The sequence below is a fragment of the Amphiura filiformis genome, chromosome 13 (assembly GCF_039555335.1).
Source record: "Amphiura filiformis chromosome 13, Afil_fr2py, whole genome shotgun sequence".
Classification (NCBI taxonomy): Eukaryota; Metazoa; Echinodermata; class Ophiuroidea; order Amphilepidida; family Amphiuridae; genus Amphiura; species Amphiura filiformis.
In genome coordinates this window covers 6,874,618-6,900,036 of record NC_092640.1, presented here as the reverse complement: position 1 = coordinate 6,900,036, position 25,419 = coordinate 6,874,618, and the positions used below count along the sequence as shown (strand labels likewise).

General features: G+C 36.2%; 2 protein-coding genes across 6 annotated transcripts in view; one reads left to right on the top strand and one right to left on the bottom strand.

Moving 5' to 3' along the window:
• The first annotated feature begins 2,030 nt into the window (after nucleotides 1-2,030).
• On the top strand, nucleotides 2,031-5,407 carry LOC140167380 (serum paraoxonase/arylesterase 2-like). Its single transcript, XM_072190685.1, has 6 exons — nucleotides 2,031-2,102; nucleotides 2,533-2,701; nucleotides 3,096-3,219; nucleotides 4,195-4,395; nucleotides 5,059-5,165; nucleotides 5,352-5,407. The coding sequence occupies exons 1-6, from the start codon at nucleotides 2,031-2,033 to the stop codon at nucleotides 5,405-5,407; spliced, it is 729 nt and encodes a 242-aa protein (XP_072046786.1).
• Nucleotides 5,408-8,302: 2,895 nt separating this feature from the next.
• The window catches only part of LOC140167931 (uncharacterized), a 50,363-nt gene continuing 33,246 nt past the window's right edge, over nucleotides 8,303-25,419 (bottom strand). For 2 of the 5 annotated variants that reach the window (XM_072191221.1, XM_072191222.1), the window contains exons 21-29: nucleotides 24,572-24,641; nucleotides 22,713-22,821; nucleotides 19,466-19,637; nucleotides 18,811-18,889; nucleotides 18,243-18,427; nucleotides 16,790-16,906; nucleotides 15,744-15,860; nucleotides 12,898-13,079; nucleotides 8,303-12,386 (exon numbers count right to left, since the gene is read on the bottom strand). In XM_072191221.1, the coding sequence (XP_072047322.1) occupies nucleotides 12,177-12,386; nucleotides 12,898-13,079; nucleotides 15,744-15,860; nucleotides 16,790-16,906; nucleotides 18,243-18,427; nucleotides 18,811-18,889; nucleotides 19,466-19,637; nucleotides 22,713-22,821; nucleotides 24,572-24,641 (1,241 nt within the window). In that variant the 3' untranslated portion in view covers nucleotides 8,303-12,176. Of the gene's footprint in view, nucleotides 12,387-12,897; nucleotides 13,080-14,614; nucleotides 14,742-15,743; nucleotides 15,861-16,789; nucleotides 16,907-18,242; nucleotides 18,428-18,810; nucleotides 18,890-19,465; nucleotides 19,638-22,712; nucleotides 22,822-24,571; nucleotides 24,642-25,419 lie in introns of those variants that run through there. The other 3 variants (XM_072191224.1, XM_072191223.1, XM_072191225.1) reach the window with 3 other exon arrangements.

Sequence of the window (25,419 nt, the reverse complement as noted above, 5' to 3'; positions counted from 1 at the left end):
CTATTTTAGTATTTTGTACAGACGACACATTATTGGGTCCACTGTGGGTAATTTGTGTTGCTATTAGCTACACAAATAAGTCGCGTGTGCATTGCACATGCAAGCATAAGTTCAAAGGTTCAGTTGGAGAACAAACACTATAATACTGATTATATTCATATCACTGATTATGTATGTAAATATACAAAGATATTAATTAACATTAATTTGCGCCATGCTCATAATATACAGTGGCGTAGATTTCTTTTTGACATTGGGGGGATGGGGTTGGAAATAATTTCTTGAAGTATAGTGAATCCAGCGCTTTTTGGCGACAGAATAAGTTGTGCAGTCAACAATTAAAAATGTATCAAATCAATATGCAGCACTAATCAATATTGAAAATTAATACATTTTGATTATGTGGCCAGAGGCTTTTAGCTTTTTTTCTGCAAAAAATAACCCCTAGTTACTAGACTTCCATGCCAGGGAACCAGGGTATAGTTTTGTTTCAAGCCTGGGGTGTATTTAGTCATGTCAATATTTTGAAAGTACATTACAATCTTCATTATTCATTTATTTACAGAATTGTATTAGGGTTTTACAAACCTCTGTACAGCCATACACCAGGGCCGTGTAAATTAGTTAACGGTATAGGTAAGAGTAGAGAATAGACGGACATAATATACAGTCATAGAAAAAAGTTTACAAACCTTTTTGTTGTTGATGAAAAACGCAACTATTTCTTTGGAAGATACTCCGATATTTTGAAAGTGACCTTGATATTCCTTAATATTTGGATGACATGTCGTGGTAACAAGACGTCTTTATCATAGATAAAACATCCTGCAAAACAGTTAATAGGACGACAGAATTGAAAGACCATAAAATATGTATTATATCGCGAATTCAAAAATCAAAATTATTTGATATCAGAATGACATTCTTCGTATTCAGAATGCAATTCGATATGTCTAATGTGCTCTCATGTCCCACAAAAAATACTGCCCAAACGTTCATACCCCAGCAATTAAGGCTAGCAACTACTAATAAACTGTTGCGATTTGGTAGTTCGCAGCATCTTGCGAATGGTAGTGAGCTCTGGCAAAAACTGAATTGATCATTTCATAGCGAGTGTGTAGAAGAATCTAAATTCACAGATATACTTTTGTAGGTCCTGTGGTTCTTGAGTTATGTTGTAAAGAGGGCTGAAACAACAACACTTTTGTAAAACGTACATAACTCATTATGGGATCTGGAATGAGCGTTTTGAGCGTTTCGACAGTATTTTTTATGGAACATGAGAGCACCTCAGACGTATCGAATTACGAATTTAAAAAAATCAAAATTATTTGATATCAGAATGACATTCTTCGTATTCAGAATGCAATTCGATATGTCTGATGTGCTCTAATGTCCCACAATAAATACTGTCCAAACGTTCATACCCCTTCCCTTAACAACAACAAATCGAGCAATTATATTCTTTGTAGAATGAACTTTTTGCAAAACTTCAAAGCCATATTTTTCAATAACATATTGATTTCGATAATGAAAATCGACCAATAATACTTCGTGTACCCTTAATGGGAGAACTCATCATCACACACGCCTTCCTCCTCTAGATTGATTTTGCATGTTTTGGGTTATTTTTATTGAGTAAAACACATTTTCAGCAAGTTCATGGTAAGAAGGTGAAAAATATTTTGTCCATGACTGTAATACACAATATTGCTGAATATTAAAAATTAGAACAAATGACATAAATTAGCATACTTCTAAAATGTTTTCAAAAGCACCCAGTTTAAAATTGGAGCCTCTGAGCCATATTTGCAAAGTTTGACTGCAGTTTATTGCAATATACTTTTTAATAATCACGATAATTTGTCAAGGAAAGTTTTAGAATAATTATGACAGTCTTTCGGATTTGAGAAAACTTCGATTCGTTCCCAAATCACAAGACGAAAATGCAACAAGAAAAGACTGCTTTCAAACTAGGGGTATTGAACCAGGGGAGGTGTTAAAAATCAAATGACTGATCATAGTTTATAATGTTTTCTTTCACAGTCAATGGATCAGAAGATCTCGTTACGTTAACGAATGGAATCGCACTCATTACCTCTGTAAGTTTGGCGCTCAATATAGCACATATACCCCCCACACACCCCCCCTACCCAGTTTTCAGTTTTCGGAACTGAAGGGCTGGGGCATAGACTTGTGAATATACCCTACCCGTCCCGCTAACGGCTTTCAGTGGCGTACCGGCCGAAATTTTAGAATGAACAAATGCGTGAGAACAGCATTGCTGCTTGATATCTGATTTTGACCAATTTTGTTATTAATACGGTGCACTTGAACCAGGCCCGGGACCGCTGTGTTACAGCCGACCTGCGATGAAACAAAACGGGAAATTTAGAATGTGTATAACGAAACGGGAAGTATATCTAACCCAAGTTGTGTATTATGACTCATATAAGGGATGCATATTTTCAAACATCTATGACATGATGGCAATTAGATTTCATTCGATTTCTTTTGTTCAATTTTAAACAGGGAGTGCAGATCCCCCTGATGGAAAAAGAGGAAGGGGTTATAGGTCGAATCTTTACATTTGACTTCAACAGTCCAGCTGATGGAGCAACAGAAGTGACAATCAAAGGGGATTTGAATCGAGAAACATTTAGTCCACTCGGCATCACCGCATATGAACAGAGATCAACAGGTATACCTACTATTATTTGATCATTTAACAGTTTCGCCGTTTTAGCATGTTGATGAAAGGCAATTTTCAAACGAAATGTGTATTGAAACCGATTTCCCAGAACGTACGTGAAGTACTCAAATGTGAGCCGATACATCGTCGTGTTTTTCCATAGTGACGAATACTGATAATATAATTATATTATAGCATTTGACTCTAGCAGCCATAGTTTTCGGAGAATGTTCCTAAAATTACAAGGATTTTCAGTAATTTTTGATCCTGACTGGGGAAACTGGTTTGGAGGAAGCCCGAATTGGAGAGAGAAATACCACTTCGCTCCCCGTGGTCTAACCAGGGGTTGTCCATTGTACTTCGAGTCAGCTAATGGATATTTTCTTATCCCTAAATTATACAGAAACTGTTACAGTTTTTGTTATAAACAGGAAAAAGGGCGAGCCTGCAGTTGAAGTGTTTGATTTTAAACAAGAACAGAATCTCCTCACTCATAAGAAAACAATCAAAAGCAACAATATCTACACGTAAGTATTTACTCATTGTGATCTTAAAAATTCTAGAATTGAAAGGATAGTCGGATACTCCAGGACTCACCTTTGACTTGTTCTTCAACTGTTTTTGTCTTAATGCAAGTCTTTGAGATTGATTGTTATAATTGAATATGTGAATACAAAACCCACCCAAGTCCATACTTTGGCCAAATTGAGTTAAGCATGGGAAATTGTTGCTATACATAGGCCTGTCATATGTATGAAAGAACAACTCAAATTCATCCTCTGTGTCTATTGAGCATGTGAAAAGTAGCATGTATGAAAGAACCACCCAATTCCATGATTTGAGTCTTGTAACACATTGATTGAAATCCAGAATGTATAAAAGTCCACTTGTAACACATTCATTGCTGGAGAGTGACTTTGGAAAAAGAAAATGGGTTTAATAAAGGAAAGTGTGTGGTTTATATTACATGGCAGAATGTTTATCAACATTATACATACCTGTGTGCTTTATTTTGAATTATCTTACTAGTGGTAATCTCATTCCAACATTGTTGTCTTTGTATATGATTCAAAAAACCACCCAAGTCCAGCATTTAAAATGAACCCCACGAAGTCCCTGAAATGCTAATCGTCATACTTAATACAGGTTAATCCACTCATTTGCACGTAAAACTTACCATATTGACCAGGTAAATCTAACTGAAAGAATTCAAATGATACACAGGTTTTTCTCTCAAAATCACTTCCCATGGACTTGGGTGGGTTTTGTATTCATGTATTCAATTATATAGCGTACAAGAAAAACCTTTTTAACTTTAGGTCGAACTAAAGGATTATGGTTGAGCTATTGTAATTCATCTGGCAAAATTATAAATTACTCTACTGTTGGAAACTTCCGTAATTATTGTTTGTGTAATACAAATGTATATTACTTGTAATTTAGAATGTTCAATTTCAAACATTTCATAATTTTTACCGTTTTTACCGTTTTCCTTTCCACAGTCCAAATAATATTGCAGCAACAGGTCCCAATACATTCTATCTTACCAATGACGGTTACAGTGACTGGTTACCGATCCGCATAGTCGAACTTTTAATGCTTATACCTGGTGGTAGAGTGGTATACTATGACGGAACAGAAGTCCGGCCTGTAACGGGGCGATTGCTTACTCCGAATGGAGTTGCGTTGTCACATACAAGGAAGTAAGTGAAACGGAAACATCCCATTAGTCCAAAAAGGGCTAAACGCAAGGGTTTAGTGCATTTTATGTGAGGATTAAATAGGGATGAGGTTGGATTTAGCATTAGAGTTAGTGTTAGGGATATGGATAGGGTTAGGGTATGTTTAGATAGAGTTTTGGTTAGGGTTTTTTGTTTAGTTCAGTGGTGGCAGGAGGACTATAATTTAAGGGACGGACATATTTTGTTTAGGTTTTACTGGGACAATTGTGCAATAACTTTTGAATTTCAGAGTATTTTAGCAGAAATTAGCACCAAAGGTTAGATGGTCTTCGCACGAACATTTTTGAACTATTGAGCTGTCATCAGTCAAAAACTTCACTTGGTCTCCGAACCTCACGACATTATGCGTATTAGGAGTTGCGTACATGTTCCCTATACGATGACAAAAATTACAGTTTCCTTTCTCCGGTGGAGCCGTCATTCTTCTTTGGCTCTCTGATGTAATTTCTCGGTGAAAAGATTATAGACTACAAAGTAGTTAAAAATAGAAAACTATAATTATGCTTATTTAAGAGGCCTTTAGCGTCATTCTTACGCATTGGTAACCACTCTATTCTGAGCTACTTAATAGTTAACTTGAGGATGCTGAATTAAAAAGGACCATATTTACCCTCAAATGTGCAGTATATCGAAGATCCGGGAGATATTAGCCGGATGGAATAAAACAAAAAACGATGAAGTTGGTACAACCTTACAACAAGGTTTAATATCGTGTGTGATCTTTGCTCAAGGTGAGTGTGAGAAATTCAACATCTTATTGGTCTGTTGGTATACAAATTATTCATCATCATCATCATCATCATCATCATCATCATCATCATCATCATCATCATCCTAAGACATCGTCGACCCACTGCATAGTGAAAGCCTCTCCAAGGTAACGCCACTCTGATTTATTCCACGTCTTTCTCATCCAGGTTACATCAAGAAATTGTGTAATTTCATCACTCCATCTAACTTTCTGTCTTCCTGAGTGCCTAGTACCATTTCTAGGTATCCATTCTGTAACCAGTTTGGTCCGTCGCCCATCTGATGTTCTAGTGATGGCCAGCCCAAGACAACAATAAATCCTGTTAGCACTTTGTTGATTCGTCGAAATTAAAATGGATGAAAATCAATCAGCCGTTTGCAGCTACAAAAATGGGTGGTTGTATTCAAATGAATATAACTTTAGTTTGCTGTGAGCAATTGCAACAATTCTTTTTTTATTTAGACGTGTAGAGTTTGCTCTTTACAATGATATTTTCATTAATAGCCGATTCCTTACAGATCTCTAGTTACAGCCCTTCAAACATGAGTTTACTTCTTTTTGACTCAGCCTGTATACCAGTTATGTAAATTTACTTCAATTGAGATTAGTTTTATTGCATGTTAAAATTTGTTCTCTACGTTGAAATTTTATTTGACCGTCCTGATCCATAGAGTATACATCTAGCTACAATAGTAGATAATTTAACAGTAGACCCAGACACTGGTGATATATGGACTGCTGGTCAATTGAATTTGCTGGTTGGGGCATCGCAGGAAGGAAGAGCCAGGAGTAGTGCACAGGTATGTTGACTATAATTGGCTGGCACAATAGTAGTTTTTAACATAAGAATCAGGGGAAGTGTACAGGTATTTTGACTATTGTCTGGCGAAATAGCGGTTTTTGACATATAGGAAATAAAGATCCAAAGGGAGGGCACAGATAGTCAGATACACAAAGTAGTACTTTTGAGATAAGAGGCAAGGGAAAGGCCATCTTAAGGTTGGTCTGAACCCTGGAATTATGAAAACTTTCGGGGCTCATAACTGCTAAATTATTAGTCTAAAGAATATAAAAGTATACATTTTTAGAATGGAAATGACTTGATGAATTCATCTGTGAGGTCCAATTTGGGCCAAAATGCTCATTTTTGGAGAAAATCCAAAAAAACGGGTTTTTTGGCCCAAATTTTTTCGTGCAACGTAACAAAAAAATTGTTTGGCCGGTGGTGGGCACGAAAATGGATCGTATAGGGTGGGGTAACAAAATTGTTCTCAGAAATCAAGTGTATCAAGTGTGATGTCTTTCAAGACAAGAATTGTTTCTTAGCATTTCATACCAAATTAATGACAGTTAAGAGCCTACAGATACGGACGTATGAAGACAATAAAACAATGGGTTAAAGTTTGTTGCTTCACACATGTTACCAAGTTTTAGTGTCATTACTTAGTCATGATGTGTACAAAAATTATTGTATCCCAAAAAACGATGTAAATGTCGTCCCTTAGTCACAATATGTACAATTGTACACAGGCCCTAATTTGCATAATTGATGAGATAATTATTATTATTTTTATTTTTTCACAAATCACTATCTGAAATAGTTAAAATAAGCATAAAAATAATTTTCCTCGAGCCATCTTCCTTCGTGTCCGAAGTGGTTTATACACCTGGGTGGAGAAGAGTACAACACGATTTTGAGAACAGCATCTTCATCTCTGCCATAGAGCAGTGTGGTCTTTAGAGGAGGGTGTTAGGTGGATGACTCCCCTCGTCTTGTGTAAAATTAACAAAGGGTCCTGTAAACTAAAGATTTTACCTTTGTTTCGGGCAAAAATAGTGTTCAATTGACAATTGGCCTGGTAAACAATTTCACCTTAATTTTGGGCTGTAATACCCTTAAAAAGAATTTACAAATCAAAACAATACGTTACACTTTGCTCTATTTTTATTACAAATCACTATCTGAAATAGCCGGCCTCATCTCCCGACTTAAAATGCAGATTTTGGTATCTGCATTTTCTTCGAGCCATCTTCCTTCGTGTCCGAAGGGGTTTATACACCTGGGTGGAGAAGAGTACAACACGATTTTGAGAACAGCATCTTCATCTCTGCCATAGAGCAGTGTGGTCTTTAGAGGAGGGTGTTAGGTGGATGACTCCCCTCGTCTTGTGTAAAATTAACAAATGGTCCTGTAAACTAAAGATTTTACCTTTATTTCGGGCAAAAATAGTGTTAAATTGACAATTGGCCTGGTAAACACAATTTCACCTTAATTTTGGGCTGTAATACCCTTAAAAAGAATTTACAAATCAAATCAATACGTTACACTTTGCTCTATTTTTATCAAAAAGTCCAAAATATAGGATACGTGGGCATGAAATCAAAATACTTGATACCTCTTCGGAGACCAGAAACAAAGTCTCCTTGGCTGGGGTCAATTATAATTGAATACCTGAGTGGAAGAAGGGCCCAACTCCATCAAAACTGTTTTCGAGGTATTACGAAAAAACTTAATATTTGGAAAAGTTTTATAGGCAGAATGTTTTCATCTTCAGGGAACCTGTAATACATGAACATACAATATTACATACATTCAAAATTATATATGATGTTTCCATGGCAACGGTACAGGTCTTAATACGATCTGGAGTTGGGCCCTTCTTCCACTAATATACTGCAAGTGCTAGTTCCGTAAGCAGATGTGTTACAAATAGCTACAGAAATTTGGTAATTATCCATTAATTGCACTAATAGAAGCAGCATGTAATATGTTAGCAAGAAAGTTTATTGTAGTCAAAAGCAGATTTCATTGATGAACAAAATTCCTCTTTAATCCAATATTTGTGAAAGAAGGGCCCAACTCCATGGTGTTGGGCCTTTCTTTCATGAAAACCATGATTACGTGTACGTGGAAGTCTATTTAGAGAGTGGATTTAGGCTCAGCTTTCACACACAAGGAAGAACAGTCTACTGGCAATAAAATGTTGGGTCTAACTCATTTGTGTAAACAATTGGAGTTGGGCCCTTCTTCCACTCAGGTATTCAATTATTTGTGATCTGTAGGGCCCACGTCCCCCTAGTATTTGCAGGCATAACTAAGACAACTCAACACATTAGTTGTTTTTGTTGGCATGTTTTAATTAGAATTACACTATGTTATAAATGTTAACTTACTCTAGGCTCTATATACTGAATTAAACACATCGTTATGGCTGTGCATATTTATCTTTTGTTACGCATGAATTAGTTTTGAATTAGCGAACAAGGGATCAAAGCTTTACATAATACCATGGAAGAAAGAGATAAGAAGGAACCACAACGAACGCATTCACTTTGTCCACTCCCTTTACCGACATTTAGTTGACATTGTTATTCATGAGGATTTACTTTGATCAATACCCCGCGTTAAATAGGTGATTGGTATTGTATTCCATGTATTTGCATGTCTTCTGGAGCGTGTGTGAAGGATGATTTGAACTAATGACCTTCCGTGCAAGCACCCTATAGGATTTTCTTTGGTGACGTGATCATCGGTCATTGATGGCCTACATCTTTTTCTTCCATTTTGCCCAATTTTTCCGAACTTTGATGACTTTTTTCTCAGAGTTGGCAGTCTTTGGCACTGAAACGAGTTAGCTAGTTACGATTATACACATATAAACTATTAAATTAAACAGGTTTTATGTACCGGACTCAACCGGAACATTGTGCATTATTTAAGAACATTTTACATCTATTTTTCATCGAAAAAGTCACCAAAATCTTACCTTATTTGCTAAAGATGAAACTCAGCAAAAAAACGGCCGATTTTGATTACGTTTTCGATGTTTTATAGGACATTTTCTACACAACACGATCAAGAAAACAGTTTGACTGTAGATCCCAAAACAAAGCTACTATACATGTTCAGAGCATCAGTGAAATTCCATAATCTTACTTCTGGGTAGCGTTTGTTTGTTCGTGGATGGGTTTGTTATAAATTTTTTCCAGTAATGATTTTGCCAAGCATCGATCGCGGTAAATGGATCATACATGAAAGTAAGTACCATTGATAGCTTTTCTTTTCATGCGTCAATAGATAAGCGGATTAAAAGTTGGCCGATCGAAGTCGTTGTGGTTCCTTCTCATCTCTTTCTTCCATGATAATACTGGGCAGCATATCTTTTAGTGGTTTCAGCGTGATAGGTAAGCAAAAGACGGCGGCATACGGGGTTCGCTAACGGTGCAGAACAGTACAGTCTACACACAATATGCTCCCCCTATAACTAAACCGCTGGTCCCTTGTTAGCTAATTCAAAACTAATTGATGGGTAACATGAATTTACCAAAAGACAAAAATACGGATTCAGATCCAATCAGCTGTCTGCCGAATTCAAAACAACATGATGTCATTTAGATTTTACTCTGTTGAACTAAGTTATATACAATTCTTATTTACTCTCCTGAATTAAGTACATGCTAAAACTCTGACTTACTTTACTGAACTATAATGCCAACAGCATGATTTGTGAGACCACCCAGGAAACAGAAAACCTTTTCGACATCATTTGCAAAAGGTTGCCAGAAAACTTTTAAATGCCTGGTTATATAAAGGATATAAAGGGTAATAAACGTTTTCATAACTTTCAAAAACATTTGTTGATAACCTACTGCAAATATTCTAACATAATGTTATTCAAGTGTTGACAAAATATATGGCAAAAAATGTTTGTCCAAATTATTTTACAATAACATTTTGAAAACATTTTTGAAATATTGCTGTAGTGTTATCCATATAAAACGTTTTAAAATGTTTCCATGCCCTTTTTATTACCCGACATTTAATGTTATTAAAATGTTTTTATCTAAACCAAACCCAAAAATATAACATGTTTTAAAACATTTTTGTGTTTGCTGGGCATCTCAAATACCCTCTTACAAGATTATCAGAATATAAGAAAAAATCTCTCACATGCATGCAGGAATTTCTTACATTAACATGTTCTTTTAAGCCTTATTATTTACACTTAAGCCATGATATTTTATTGCTTTGGCATGCTTACCATGAAATGTTTTAAATTAAAACAAATCCCACTGACAGTATACCAGTACCATATAGACGGGCAGTTAATCTACCTAAAGTACCACAAAACCTGTTGAACTGGGTTGTGAGTATTCAGTCGAAGTTTCGATTTTAAGGCTTCAGATTTTACAAAAAGAGCATTTCTTAACGACAAAATGTGAAATATCATGTGTGCAAATGTAGCAGCTCCTACTACTGTATATAAGTAGATGAAAAGGAATCGGACAAAAATTCCCCCACGTCATATTTAAAGGGGCATTTCGTGATCCATAACTTTTTTTTTTTGAAAGTTGAGATTTTTATACCAGCAGGAATTACATGTTTACGTTATAGGCTATTTGTGTGCAAATAAAAATCTTGCAGATTCATTCGCTTAGCAAAAATATCATCAAATTTATATTAACGTCTGTCAACAGAACGAAATTACAGCATACTGGCATATGAAGCAATATAATGTATACAATCCTGCATAACTCGTGAACCCAAAATTGAAATCAACTAAAATTTTGGGAATAACCTTTTTTCATAAACATATACTCAATCACTCAATCATACTATAGTATCACAAAAAACTCCTTTAAGAGCTGCTTCAAACACGGCTGTGATGTACTTTTAAGTTGTGCGTACTTCTCCGTAATACCAAAGTGATATAATAATGTTGACCCGATTACGAGGGTTTTTTTTTTCTAAAACACGGAACTAGTTTGAAACGTAAGTCTTAATATACAATTTTGGTCAAATTTTAATTTGGTTATTCTTTGCCAAGCCAAATATTATGAAATATTAATAGTAGCAACTGTCAGGAAAGTTTTCTGGTCATTTTAAGCCAAACTAAAGAAGTAAAATGAAAAACAAAACTCACTATCTTAGCCGCTTTACTGTTGTGTTCTATGGAAGGTTTAAAGTCATAATATTATCTAATTATGACTTTAATTCAAATTTGCTCCCTTCTTAAAAGGAAATGAATTTAGCCAAATCCAGTTAGGTTGGGACATGTGTAAACATTACAATTCCAAAAAATAACATTAGTAATAACAACAACATCACCATCATCATCATCATCATTATCATCATCATTTACACTAATATCATTATAAAACATTATGCACATTATGGCTTTAAGGTCTATTTAACGATTTGCTGAACATGTTGCACTTTTGAAACAAGCATATATGTGACCATCCACCACGAAGTGGTAGTAAAGTCGGCTCTAGATCATTTTCTGTTTATTGCAGATGTTGAAAGAATTCATTTTCAGCTTAAAATGACACCTCAACCAGCTTCATCTGACATCTGGAAGTGAAGTTATGGTTCATCAAAGGTCAAATTCCTACTATATTTTACATAGAAATCCTTATACTGTTTTTTATTGTATCTCAAAATGGAAAATGCCGACTTTACGACCAGTTTGTGGTGGATGGGCATATATATGCTGCTGAAGCGAACAAATGGCAAACGTGAAATCAATCTCATAAAGACAAAATCGGACATGAAAATAACGTTGGTTTCTTCTAATCGCAAAACTGTCGAAGTCGGCATTGTACGGCGCTAGTAGTAGACACAGAGAACACAACAGATGATAGCAATTTGCATTTACAGGCAGGTTATTTATATACATACTTTATGCAATAGACATGATATATTGTGATCAAATCAGCCTATATATATATTGTTGATTGCTTAGTGGCGTATTACACAAAATATTTTGTACAGAAATTTAACAGAACAATGATTCATTATATATATTGACACTGGTGTTGTGTGATCATATTAGGGAATAAAAACGTTTAACATAAAACTTGACGTCATCTCAAACACTTTGTCTGTTCCATTCCCGATGCACAGTAAAACCTAAGGCTCTCTTTTAGAGCCACCGCTAGAAAACAAACTGCTAAACAACAAATAAATCAATTATAGTTCATAAACCATTTAGGGGCTTGCTATCTGGTATTTACATATGAACCTCTTAGCCCTAGAACAAGGTATGGTTTTCCATTTTCCTAAACGTTTACCCGATTGTATGACGCAATCATTTTTGGATGGCTGTCTGCTGGCCCATTTCCTCACTGTTCCCAGAGGAGACCCGTCACTCCATACAAAGGTATTTTCTCTATCTCTGTCATTTAAACCAATCCAAACCTGCAAAATTGAAAAATGGTGATAGCCATTCATTGCTACTTAACATGTGTCGTCGGTTTCTGCCCAAATTGAGGGAAGCAGACATGTCATTGAAAATATTGGAGATAGAGTTCTGATTATATAATGGTATGGCAGAGATAATGTAAATGATCATGCCTATGTTCATATAAAGATGTGAGTACAGGCCTGAGTACACATCTCTTCATCAAAGCGACTTGGGCAAACACGTCTGATTAATATACAAATCATACTAAATCCTACTTAGTTATTATATGTTTACAGGTTTGTATTAGGACCACTATCCATATGAATTTAAATAAAAGCCCATTGCAGCTTGGATTTGATCAGTATTATAATATCAAACGACGATGTAGTATTAAGTCGTGTTTACACGGTCGGACTTAAGTCACTTATTACCGGTAATAAGTCACTATTACTGGTTGTAAGTCACTTATAACCGGTAATAACTCACTTATGTCCGACCGTGTGAACACGACTTTAGTTAACATACCTGACGGGTACCTCTAAGGTTCTCGACGATGTTATATTCATTCTCAGACAGAATGCTCACAAGGTTACCCAAACCAGGAACAAGATTCCTACAATGAGTTTGCGCAGCTGGCCATGATTTAGTGGAAGACACATATTTGTAACAATATCCATTGAACGGGGTTCCTCCTGAAATACATAACTCTATGGGGAAAAAAGAAGATGTGTCAAAAATGATATATGATAATAATAAGTCTGGGGGTATAATGTTTCATAATATGCAGTGCATGCAATACGCTTTTATATAATACGCTATATTATTCAAATATATACTGCCATGAGAGGTTCTGGTTAAAACTATGGGCCCGAGGTGAGATCAATAGTACTATAGTATTAATTGATCTCAACGAGGGACCATAGTTTTAATCAGAACTTCGAATAAAGGCAGTATATATTTGTTTTATATACTTCATTAATGTATTCTTTGTTCATTGCTTGGTTAAACGAAAATTATTTGCCGTTTGGACTCTCCAGCTTCTATCCTGAATGAACAGCACGACCAATTAAGCACAACCTATATCTTGCCCTTCAAAAAAAAATCGAATAGGCTAAAATTGGGCTAACCAATTACAGCAGCGCGAAATCACACTATGGCAGTTTCGTGTGCGTGAAATGTTCCGTCACATCGAATGCGCGCACGCGGAAGGCCCGGCGGAAGGCATGGTCAAAAGTACTATTTACGGCATGGGGGGTACTATATATTTACGGCTCATCCGGGACGCTTAATTTCTTTCTGCAACCATAATGGGCCGCAATATATCACTAACCGCATAGTCCGAGGCAAGGTTCATTATTGTCAGGGTTAGGGTCTTAGGGTTAGGGTCTTATGGTTAGGGTTAGGGTAAGGGTTAGGGGTTAGGATTAGGGTTAGGGGTTAGGGTTATGGTTATGGTTAGGGTTAGGGTTTAGGGTTTAGAGTTAGGGTTAGGGTTTAGGGTTAGTGTTAGGGTAAGGGTAAGGGTAAGGGTTAGGGTTAGGGATTAGGGTTAGGGTTAGGATTATATTCGTATTTATTAGTACTAATATACTAGTAATAGTATATTGTGTGTATGCACTTTATTCCGTAATCAATAAGTATCATAAACAAACACCTTTCTGGCACAACGAATCATAGCACAGTCGTGTAGGCATTAGACTGTGGGTACATAGATTGTGGGTTCGAACCCCAGGTAAACCGTTGTAGAATTTTAATTATATCGATTTCTTTTTATTTTATTATAAGTAAGAGGAAATAATAATGGTAATAAACTCGTGTTATATCTAGCCTCATAGGCCTATAATTACATGTATGTACTATGTGTTATCGTCTTGCGGCCCATTATGGTTGCAGAAAGAAATTACGCATCCGGGACATTGAAAATACTATTAGAGGTACTATTTACGGATAGGAGTACTGATGGTAGAACTATTTTTGGTCATATGATCCACTTTTAACCAATCAATGAACAAGAATATATTAATGAAGTATATAAATACTTTTATTTCTGACCATCATAGTGGTACACGACGGCAGACTTTTTCATCAAGATACACAATTGTAGCGTCACACTTCAGGACAAGTCATATCAGCCTGTAGAATTGACCGAGGGTAACATCGGTTGGGGTAAACCATTTTTTGGGGATCAACCGTCAAATATTAGTTTATTGGATATATCTTACTTAACAATAGCTCGACTCACCTGTTTGACAATTAGCGCCAACGTAACCATTAACACAATTACACATTACAATTACACATGTATCTGTTTATGCCATCAATACAGGTACCACCATTTAGACACGGTGTAGCAGAGCATTCATTAATATCTGAAATTTGGTAATTGAAGGTCAGGTTTACAACTTAAAGAAGGATATCTTGGACATGCACGAGAAGTAAAAGTTTCAATAACGCGTTGTTAAACCAGTCAATATTTTTTGGCAATGCGTTGCATTCCAAAGCAACGCGTTGTTTAAATTCCTCTATAGGAGGCCCAGATCAATGCGTTGCTTTCATTTAAGAGTGTATAGCAAGCCATTGGGCCCATTACGTATTGCGGCAACGAGTTGCTTTCGAAAACAACGTGCTACTTTCAATAAGCAATGTGTTGTTTTCACTGCTCAACTCACGAGGTCAGCAGCACGTTATTTAGGTTAACCAAGCATTTCAACGCTTCACATCGATATTTCATCTATTGACCACGTACCAAATTATTATTTCTCTACTGGACTCGAACCCAAGACTGCATTGTACCTTTTTCAAGGTTGTACCAAGCACGTCCAGAGCATGTTCAAGAGACAACACCAGGCAGTTATCATGCGGGCTACCATGCTGTTATCATGAATACTCTTTTGTTCATATTGCTAACAGAGTATTATTTTGATGAGTTTACAAGAATCGCTGTAGGAACTTGAGAGTTCAACTGATACCATGAGATATATTTACATTCCATGCTATTATTATGTACTTGACTGCAAACTGAAACTCGCTCTATTAAACCTCTAGCTGTTTAAGTATGTCTGTGTACAGTAATACATCCGATCGCATGCCGAATATATAGTAAAAGGCAGGTCCGATAAAATCCGAAGATATGCCCAAATTGATGGTTGAAGGCGGAAAAATCCGCCAAAAGCCGGAAGATGCCATATACATGTATGTGTGCATTGTACTTGCATACACCCTAGAAAACTTCAAAAATTCTCAACAAAACTTGAAAAAATATTGTAAAATATTGGTAATAAATTGAAATACAATGTCATCATCATATTGGCCTTTGATGAAAATGTTATCAAAATAGCCCTCCTGAAAAAGAATGAGCTAACTCGACTCACTTGTTTCACAATAAGTTCCAGAGAAGCCAGTATTATAGCAATCACACGTGTATGCATTGACGCCATCATTACACGTACCACCATTTAGGCAGGGATCAGAATCACATTCATTGATATCTGAAATAAATAATCATTAGTAATCATTGAAAGTGTGAGGAACTGCTTCCATTGTGATAAATATTCTCAACGTATGTACTAGACGCAAACGACAGAAACTGTATTAAAAGTGTGTGGAACACTGTGTTAACGGGTAAATATTATTGAAGTAAGCAACACAATTTTGTTGGGAAAACGGTGACTTTTGTTTAAGTGCTGATTTCTGACCTGTCGGATGATAAAACATATCCAAGCATTCATCTTCCAACTTTCCAGATGTTTCGCGTCTACAGCCTATTGTGCAAAATTTCGAGGAATGTAGTAAATTGCCTGAGCATTGAGGGCTGGTGAAGTGGGGTTTTTCGGATAATATTTCTATAGAAGGTTACTTCTAATGAAATTATTTATATAGGGACTCTATTTATTTTCCTGTAATGTGACAAGAGACAGAACTACCGTGATTATACTCAGTTGATTTACTTTGCACCAATTTCCAGCAGGAGCTTAACTGACCAAAAAGCAGAACATTTAGGTCAATTAGTATGTTCATGGAATTTGAATCAAGAGACTACTTGCATTGAAACAGACATTTAGCAACAACGTGCCTTTTCCTGTTTGTTTATATATTACCATGCAACGCCTATTGGATTTTGTATCTTTATGTAAATGAATATTCAGAAACCTATAGCTCAAAATATTATGTCTTATATTTTGACTTTTGAATTATGCTTGGTAATTCGTTACGTTGAATATGACTTTTCCTAAAATGTGTATATGACAATACTGCTGTGCTACTGTTTACTGGACTTCAAATGATTATTGCTGTGTAGCAATGATCATGTTGATGTTTTACAATTTTCAGAAACCCATTCCAGTTCAAAATTTTAAATAAAGTACGGTGAATAGCTTGATGAAATTTTGGTTAAAAAGAACGAGCTAATTCGACTCACTTGTTTCACAATGAGTTCCAGAGAAGCCAGTATTGTAGCAATCACAGGTGTATGCATTGACGCCATCATTACACGTACCACCATTTAGACAGGGATCAGAATCGCATTCATTGATATCTGTAATCAATATTAAATTGATATTCAGGTGTAATTTTAGTAAGTTACCGTAATCATTGAAAGTGTGAGCTACTGCTTTCATTGTAATAAATATTCTCAACGTATGTGCTGGTAGACAACACAATCTTTGTCGCCAAAATAATGACTTTATATTATTTGCTTTGTTTAAGTGTTGATATAAAATTAACCAATAATTAAGCCAAAATACAGTAGTAAGCAATAGAATTTAGACACTTGTTACCCAGCGTCTACAAGCCGATCATCACGTCATATGACCCGGGTTACCCCGTGGGTCACATGACTAGGTGTTTACCGTTCTACCTCATTTTCTGATGAAATCCAATAGAATTAAGGTACCGTTTATGTTCACCACATGTATATCCTAAACAAAGACAGATATGTCATAATTGGAACAAACAACCAATAGCTGCAACTTTTACTGAGCTCGAATTTAAGACCTCATTCGTTTAAGAAAAAACCCAAAAAGATGCAAACCGTAAAAGTTTCAATTTTTTCCATTGAATGCCATATTGATATGTACACAAAGCCGTGCTTCTATTAACCCTAACACTGGACCCTGCTTTTTGGGATCGGAGGTCAAAGAAGATCCGAAAAAGTCAAGGAGAAGAAGAATTTTTGACTTGGAACCCCCGGGATTCGAACCTTAGACCCCCACCCCGCATGCCAACCACACGATCACGGACCGGTAGCTACACGGGTTATTGCTGCCCGGCCAGCAATTCCGTGCGCATATAACACTTACGGTGATTCCGTCATCGCAGACCCTGGGATTCATGCATGAACAGAATTTTAATCGTAAGATTTTGTAAGATTTTTGGGTGTTAGGGTTAATTAAGAACTAGTGCCGTGATTAGCACATTAAAACAAATAAGGCCTTAAATAAAAGCTAAAGAGTACAAGTATTGGCTGCTTATTTTAATTTGTCTTTGTTTGGGATATACAGGGGTAAACATAACTAGTACCTTAATTCTTTGGCGTACTGTATATCAACTGCAGCACATTAATCAGGAAAATGTAAAAAAGAAAAGTGTTGTTTTCGTAAATAATCACATCCTTACTGAAAATATTATAAATTCAGTTTCCAGCAGCTGCACGAGTTTAGTTTTTGAAGTTTTTACAATCGTATTCAGAACGGTCTTGTCTAAAGCTTGAAGATTTCTTTTTTATCATGGATTACAAGCTAAAAGTCTGCCTGTATTCTGTGCCATGTTTTTACAATAAAATAATATATAGATATCAAATTTCACGCTTTACTTGTGCTATGTTTTAAAACAAAATGTGAATATCCAAAAATAATAGAGCACAAAACACTAACCCCCGGTTTCATCATCATAAACTGGTACATCAGATGAGCTAGGTATATCCACATGCCCGAAATCTTGTGTGAATCGGACGCACCATAACCCAACATGTCCTATGCTGAATATATCCCCTTGATTAGCTGGAACGGTAAGAATAACGGTCACGTCAGTCAAAGACTGCCTTGGTAGCTTTCCTAAACTGAAAATACAAAAGAGAAAAGTAACAGTGTTACAAAGTTTCACAGCATTATTATCGTCCCATTTCAAGGTGAAACAAACGCTCCCCTCCATTAGCTCCACTGAGTAGTGTATAGAGATCAGTATTTTTGTCACTGAGCCTTTAACGTGTGTTTATTTTCACTTGAGTTGTGTGACATCTTAATTCTCTCTTGTATCAATGTCACCAGTTTTAAACATTTGAAATTTTACACATCATTTCCACTGACTGTGCCTGCTGACTTTGTGCATGTACGATTGCCTGTATAGTATCTTCTGCCCATGGACCTATCGACAAAACAAAGTTAACAAACCCTGATGTTGATGGGTTTTTTTGTCTGTCTGTCTGTCTGTTATTACACTTACCTTCCACCCCTGGACTCATCGGCCAAGGCAAACCCTGATGATGTTGGTGTACCACCCGATCCAGCCCAATAATATGTATCTGGATATATGAAGATGAAGAAATTTAAATGTAAGTATAGACACATCTGTGGATTCCTAACACTGAGATAATAAAGAAAGCATCAGACGTTTTCTATGTTCCTATGCTCATATCCAATGTATTAAAAGCTAACAATCAGATCTTTACAGACGGACCCCTTGATTTCAATTACTAATTGGGAGTATGCTGATTTAAACCTGACGGTCTACGTTCAAACATGCCCAGTTCAAAGCTGTGCAAAGTCGCATTTGATTAGTGTAATTTATTGTTACTTGACAGGATTACCGAGTGGCTGTGCTAAGGGGAAGATCTTGCTGAGAGCATATCGGCGGAGGGAAGTAGGGAGCTGATACGCAGCTGAAATTTACTCAAAATAGGCCAATTTTCCTTTGAATTAAGCTCGGGTCTATCCCTAAAACCGTCCAGTTCACGCACCTGGGCATGAGGGTCCACACCTTTCCAAGTTGAGTCTAAACATAAAATACGGTAATCAACTAATTTGGGATTTGGGCAAATAATTGTAATTTGTTGCCCATCTCCCCCCTAAACAAAATATTCTGTTGCAACCACTCTTACCTGGACCATTACCATCGTAATCCAAGTTGACAAGTTTGATCTGTCTATGGTTGAGTATGATGACATCGTCTGCCCACACATTATGTACACGTCTAGAATATCCAAGGGTTCCAAGAGACACTGGGCCAGGTGCAGTCAAACCTATAGGGAATAATAGATCGCCTAAGTTCGCCTGTTGAAGGAAAAAGGAAAATAGTATTATCTGTATGATTATTCATTATCATGGCGGGGAAAGCAGTGACGTAACAGCCCGGGCATAACAGGTGGGGTAGATAAGAATACACCGGGCACTGTTGTGACCCGTACGAAACTCGGGAGCTGATCCTGGTTGCGATGGTTATTTGTGGAATGTCTAGGGTGTGCGCTCTTGAAGCAGGAAAGTCCCTGATTTGTTGTTAAATGGTGTATGGAATGATGTGGGCCATAGTGGTCAGCAATAACCTGTAAAGTGTGCTGAGGCTTGTGGATCAATGTCTAGGCGTTGCGCCTGTGCATAGCGCACTATAAATCACTGCGCTTTTTTTTATTTATTTCAGTACCATTCCACTATGTCTATTGGTCCTTCTTAAAATTAAGTACCATTCCACCATGTCTATTGGTCCTTCTTAAAATTAAGAACATTCTTGAGCACTCATTTAAAATGTATATTATAGAAGTGAATGTACAGCAACACACACCCTCTCCCACTCAACCACCCACTGTATACATTCATAAAGAACTAAGCAGAAAAAAATTCAATGGATAAAGAACATGCAGAACATAAGTGTAAGTCAAATTAAGATTTCATAACATGATCACATATATCGCACAAGAAAGCTGACACGTTGTGTATATAGTATAAATGCTAGAACATCAGTTAATTTAAGCAATTTTTTTTTTTAAAAAGGGAGAAAAATAAAACCAAACGAATGAGTACTAAGTGTGCATTTCAATATTGAACGAAATTGGACAGATGGGGTATCAAAATGTGCAAAAATACGCCATCCTTCGTTATATGTCTTTATACTTCTAGTGTCCATTCATTATTCATTATTCATTATTTTTCACGAACTACCCGTCATAGCAATATTATCTGAAACATGCAGGGACAACTTCTATTACAATCCGGGAATTGTCGGTCACTAAACTGAATTGACATAAGTCAGTCCTTCCCTGGATATGTGCCTTTTAATTCCTTCATGATATTATTACCGTGTTGTAATAGTACGTAGATATAAAAACACAATTGTAAACATATTTACTATTTGACAATTATACAATATATTTTATAATAAATCGATGGAATACAACGGTGATTTTGTAGATAATCTCGTCACAATGAGATCGACGAATTGTAGTTACAAAACATTTCATTCGTGTTCTATATAGTTGCTGTGCGGTACAACTAAGCATCATTTAAATCATGTTCATGTACCTCAGTGATTTGGTTTGCATCGTGGGTTGAATTGAACACTAAAATAAGTCTAATTCTAACTCTAATGTACTAGAAACGTTATGGCTGTGGTCATGGTGGTGGTATATCATCTCTTTCACTTCCTGTGAACCGAGGTCCCGACATTGCTCTCATAAACTCTCACCATCCTGATAATATCTGAAACCGGCACACTAAACAGTAGATTTTAGATAATTGCTCAGGAGTCTCGGAGGAGGGTGGACCAGTAAGTACTACTTACAAATACTAAAATACTACTTTCACACAATGTAATCTATACCATGAATACCATTGATGACATACACTGTAGAAAACTTATGTTCCTGTTAGGTAGGCCTACATGCAGCCTTGCCTTCAAACCAGATCAGTGGCCTGTCAGTATTTTGATTTAAGATAAATTTTTCCTACATGTTCAAACTAAAATAATCAATTCAGCAATTGTTGTTTTATTGTAACTGAATTCTTGATGTATGATAAGGATAATGAACTGAGTGCAATGCATTCGTCAAGATAATCGCACGCGCCGTGGAGTTATTGCATTTAGCTCGAGAGCCGATAGGCTCGAGAGCTAAATGCAATAACTCCATGGCAAGTGCAATTATCTTGACGAATGCATTTTCACGAGTACATTATCCGTCATACACTTTGAGTGTATTAAAACAATTAGTCAATATTAATTGCTGCAGTCATTATATTAGTTTTAATATTAGGGAAAATATATTACATTTTAAAAACACCGTCAGGTCATTGACCAACTAGGTAGCATTTAACTGGTAAAGAAAATCAATCCCTGTATAAGTTAGCTATCAATGGTATCGATTGCGCCATACGTCATACTTTAGTAACTTATTCACGCATGGTTTGTAACCAATTGACTTTATGTTGTGATCATTTAATATCGTGGTTCCGAACACAGAGAGCACTGAACCAGTTCACCTGGACACAATCGATTTAGATGTCCGACCAGTACTACGGTGAATTGAGATTCATGAGAGAAAAAACATATCAATATCAACTGGACTTTATACTAGCTCTATAATTTGAACTTTAAAATCTACTTATATTAAAACACACGACATTGGGATTTTACAATTTGTTCAGTATTATAAAGCATGATCATGATATTATGCGCTAGTGTGTTATTTTAGATATAGGCCTACATGTATTTCATTTGTAAAATGCTGAATATTTTGCAATGGTATCATCTTGTATAATTATGATCCACCTGTTTTTGGCCCTTTTTAATTAATAGAATCTCGATTATTCTCATTTGATGTTTGATTTATTTGAGGTCATTAATCATAATTTATGACAATGATATTTGCAAAATAGAACACCGTTTGTAACTATACCATTTTAACACCACAGAATGTATATTCGTACTTTTTTTGATGGTATATATATCGAACAGACAATTATATAGTTATGTGACCTCTGTGTCGAAAGCTACTATATAGTGGTTATGTGAAAGTAATATTTCTAGTATTTGAGCGTGCACGTATTATCTAGAATCTATTGTTTAGCGTGCGGGTTTTAGATAATGCATTGTTTAGCGTGCAGGTTTATATAATTTGGGCTATGAAGGGTAGTTGGCGAAAATAATGCACGGGAGAAGATGAATAGAAACGGGCACTAGAAGTGTATATGATGTATAATGTCCTGTTGCAAATACATTAGTCAATATAATTGCACTTCCCATGGAGTTATCGAATGACTCTACGGCGCGTGCGATTATCTTGACTAATGCATTGCACTCAGTTCATTACCCTTATCATATACATCTTGGACAACAGATGAATCTTATCTCATACTCACTGCAAATCGACGATCCCAAATAGATATCCACTTGTAATCAGTAAGAGTTTTGTTGCCTGGAAGATCCAATTGCACAACTGCATTATTGTACGACCCAGGGACATTTGAGCTGCAACATTTATCAAGAAAATTATGAAAGTTATTTTTCAACAGAGCTTAAATTGATTTACTAGTACATCCAACATGGTTGCTTCTCACATCCACTTGAAATCACACAGGCAATTAGTTCAACCAAAAAGGATTTTTTTTAGTTTTTTGTAGTTTGTCACGGTTTTTGTTTTGTTTTTTGTTTTGTTTTTGTTTTTGTTTTTTAGGGTAGTTTGACAAATTTTGGTAACTGAGTAAATGGGGTAATATTTTGAGCTAGCAGCTTGCTAGATGGGCAAACTTTGACATAAAATTGTCAGTATCTGTTGTTATACTGTCAGGGTGAAACTCATTTATATGAAAAACTGTGGTTGGGTGTAAGAGTAGCGGGTCCTGAGGTTAAAGTCTTTGACCCAGTTGCAAGAGGTCCTCTGTTCATTTCCCAGTGGCGGCAAAATAAAAATATATTACCGGCTCTCACTATTACCAGTGACTGCTGCTTTAGAATTGTGGGGCAGATGCAGCGAATAACACCTGGCAGCCAGTTCCGATCATGTCTGTACCCCTTATAAACTCTGGGTATCACGTCTGACATTAAATAACTGACCCAGGTCCAATAAGAAATCCAATAGATCAATCCGTTATGAGCACGACAGAGTGCCGAAATACGCACAATTATGAGTAAACAGCTTTTAAAAATCTTGGTACCATTCCATTGGTCCTGATGAAAATTTAGAACATTCGTGAGCACTCATTTGAAATGTATATTATAGAAGTGAATGTACAGGAAATATTTGCAATACTTGCATGTTCTGAAACAATCGATATATACCTCAAAATACGTTTAAACAGGTATTCGGTATGCTGTATCCAAAATGTCTCTACCACTGCGCAGAGAGTCGTATTCGAGGTCGAATACGCATTCAACTACGTGTGTACACCATAGCACGCATCCTTGATGTGGGGCTTTTGTGTTGAAATTACTGGTTGTCCTAAGGCTATGTAGACTTAATTTGAAATATAAGTTATAAATAGCCATCCTTGTAACAAAAACTCGAGGATTTTAAAGCAAAAATAACAACATTGTCCTATATTTTGTGTATGATTTTCTGGGATTTTCCCATTTCAGGGGGGCGCACTCACATTATTAAGCCGTAGCGATATCATTACTTTTGGTATCACTGGATAGAAGATACCTACAGCTATACGTTGGTATCAAATATATCAGTATAGGACATTTAATATAGAAAAATCGGGGTTTCCAGCTATACAATACTATACCGTAAAACCCCGTCTACAAGCATATAGAGTGGTTTTGATGAAAGGTGAATTAATCTAGACGCCATCCATCGAAAAACTTCTAATATTTTTGAGTATGTGCAAATTAGTTACCGATACAAGCATATACAAACAAGTGTTATTGCAAGACCAATCTATTGTGTTGGCATATTTACGGCTGTCTCGATATAATTTAGCTATCATCAAAAACACACTATATGCTTGCCGAGTTCATTTATCGCACTTAGGCGCGATTCGTCCAAAGCAAAATTTCAATAACTACGTCGGGGAGTAAGATTTACCATTTATTTTTGGTGAAAATATAAGATAACCTGAAACATAATCATAAGCATACAAAAACTCAATTTGCTCAAAATTCTCGATTCGTCACTCTGTCGAATTCATAACGAAACGAGAGTGTCCCTTGTCTGGAAATAGAATATACCGAAGAATATGAAAGCCCGGGCATCATTGCCCAAATGCTTAAAACCTACCTTCCATCGGCTGGGATAATTTCCCCCTGGCTGCTTGCACTTGCTGTGTTACCCATCCACACAAATGTATCTGTTAATAAAAACGAAACATTGTCCAGTATTTGCGACTGATATTACTCCTGGATATTACTCCAAGGATCTACAAGTGTTCTTAAAGCCCTGTAACTAACTACCGTAAAAACTCGATAGTTAGCATATGTGCTTACTATCGAGCGCTTATTAAAACATGCAAACATGAAGAGCCCCATTCTACCAAAGTGTAAAGGGTTTCGAGCAAATCATCGATACACATATACGAACAAATAAACCTTCAAATGTGTGTCTCAACCCCATTAGCTCAGTTGGTAAAGTGCCGGACTTTTTGCACATACGCTAACTATCGAGTTTTTACGGTAACTGTCTAGCTGTTTAACCATGACCACCTCTATACACATTTTTCATCAAGAATGTTAGAGCTTCGTCATTACTATTAATTCGCCACAAAATAATACCGAATTGAAGGGATATTTTCGGATTAGATTTGTTTAACCCCATTCACTTTTCCCTGAATTCTGTTGCCGACACAGAAGCACATAAAATTAACATTTTGAGTAACAAAGTTTATATTAAGGCCTAGTCAAAATCTTGTATAAATTTGCTGTGGTGAAAATAATCAAATTTGCACTTTAAGTGATTACAGAGTATTGCAATTGCATTGCATACAATCAGGTATAAACAAATTTAAACGCTCAACATTTATACGAAAAGACAAAACCTAGCGATAAATCGTTCAAAAAAGAAACCACCTCTCAATGGTGATTTTTGGAACCACGCTGCTGGACCATGAGGCTTTGAACCGGCTTTCTTGG

Excerpts from the sequence above, each read along its gene's own strand:
- LOC140167380 (XM_072190685.1), top strand. The coding sequence starts at position 2,031 with ATGTTTTCTTTCACAGTCAATGGATCAGAAGATCTCGTTACGTTAACG. Across the intron at positions 2,103-2,532 it reads GAATCGCACTCATTACCTCT|GGAGTGCAGATCCCCCTGAT; the intron begins GTAAGTTTGGCG and ends AATTTTAAACAG. Across the intron at positions 3,220-4,194 it reads AAAAGCAACAATATCTACAC|TCCAAATAATATTGCAGCAA; the intron begins GTAAGTATTTAC and ends TCCTTTCCACAG.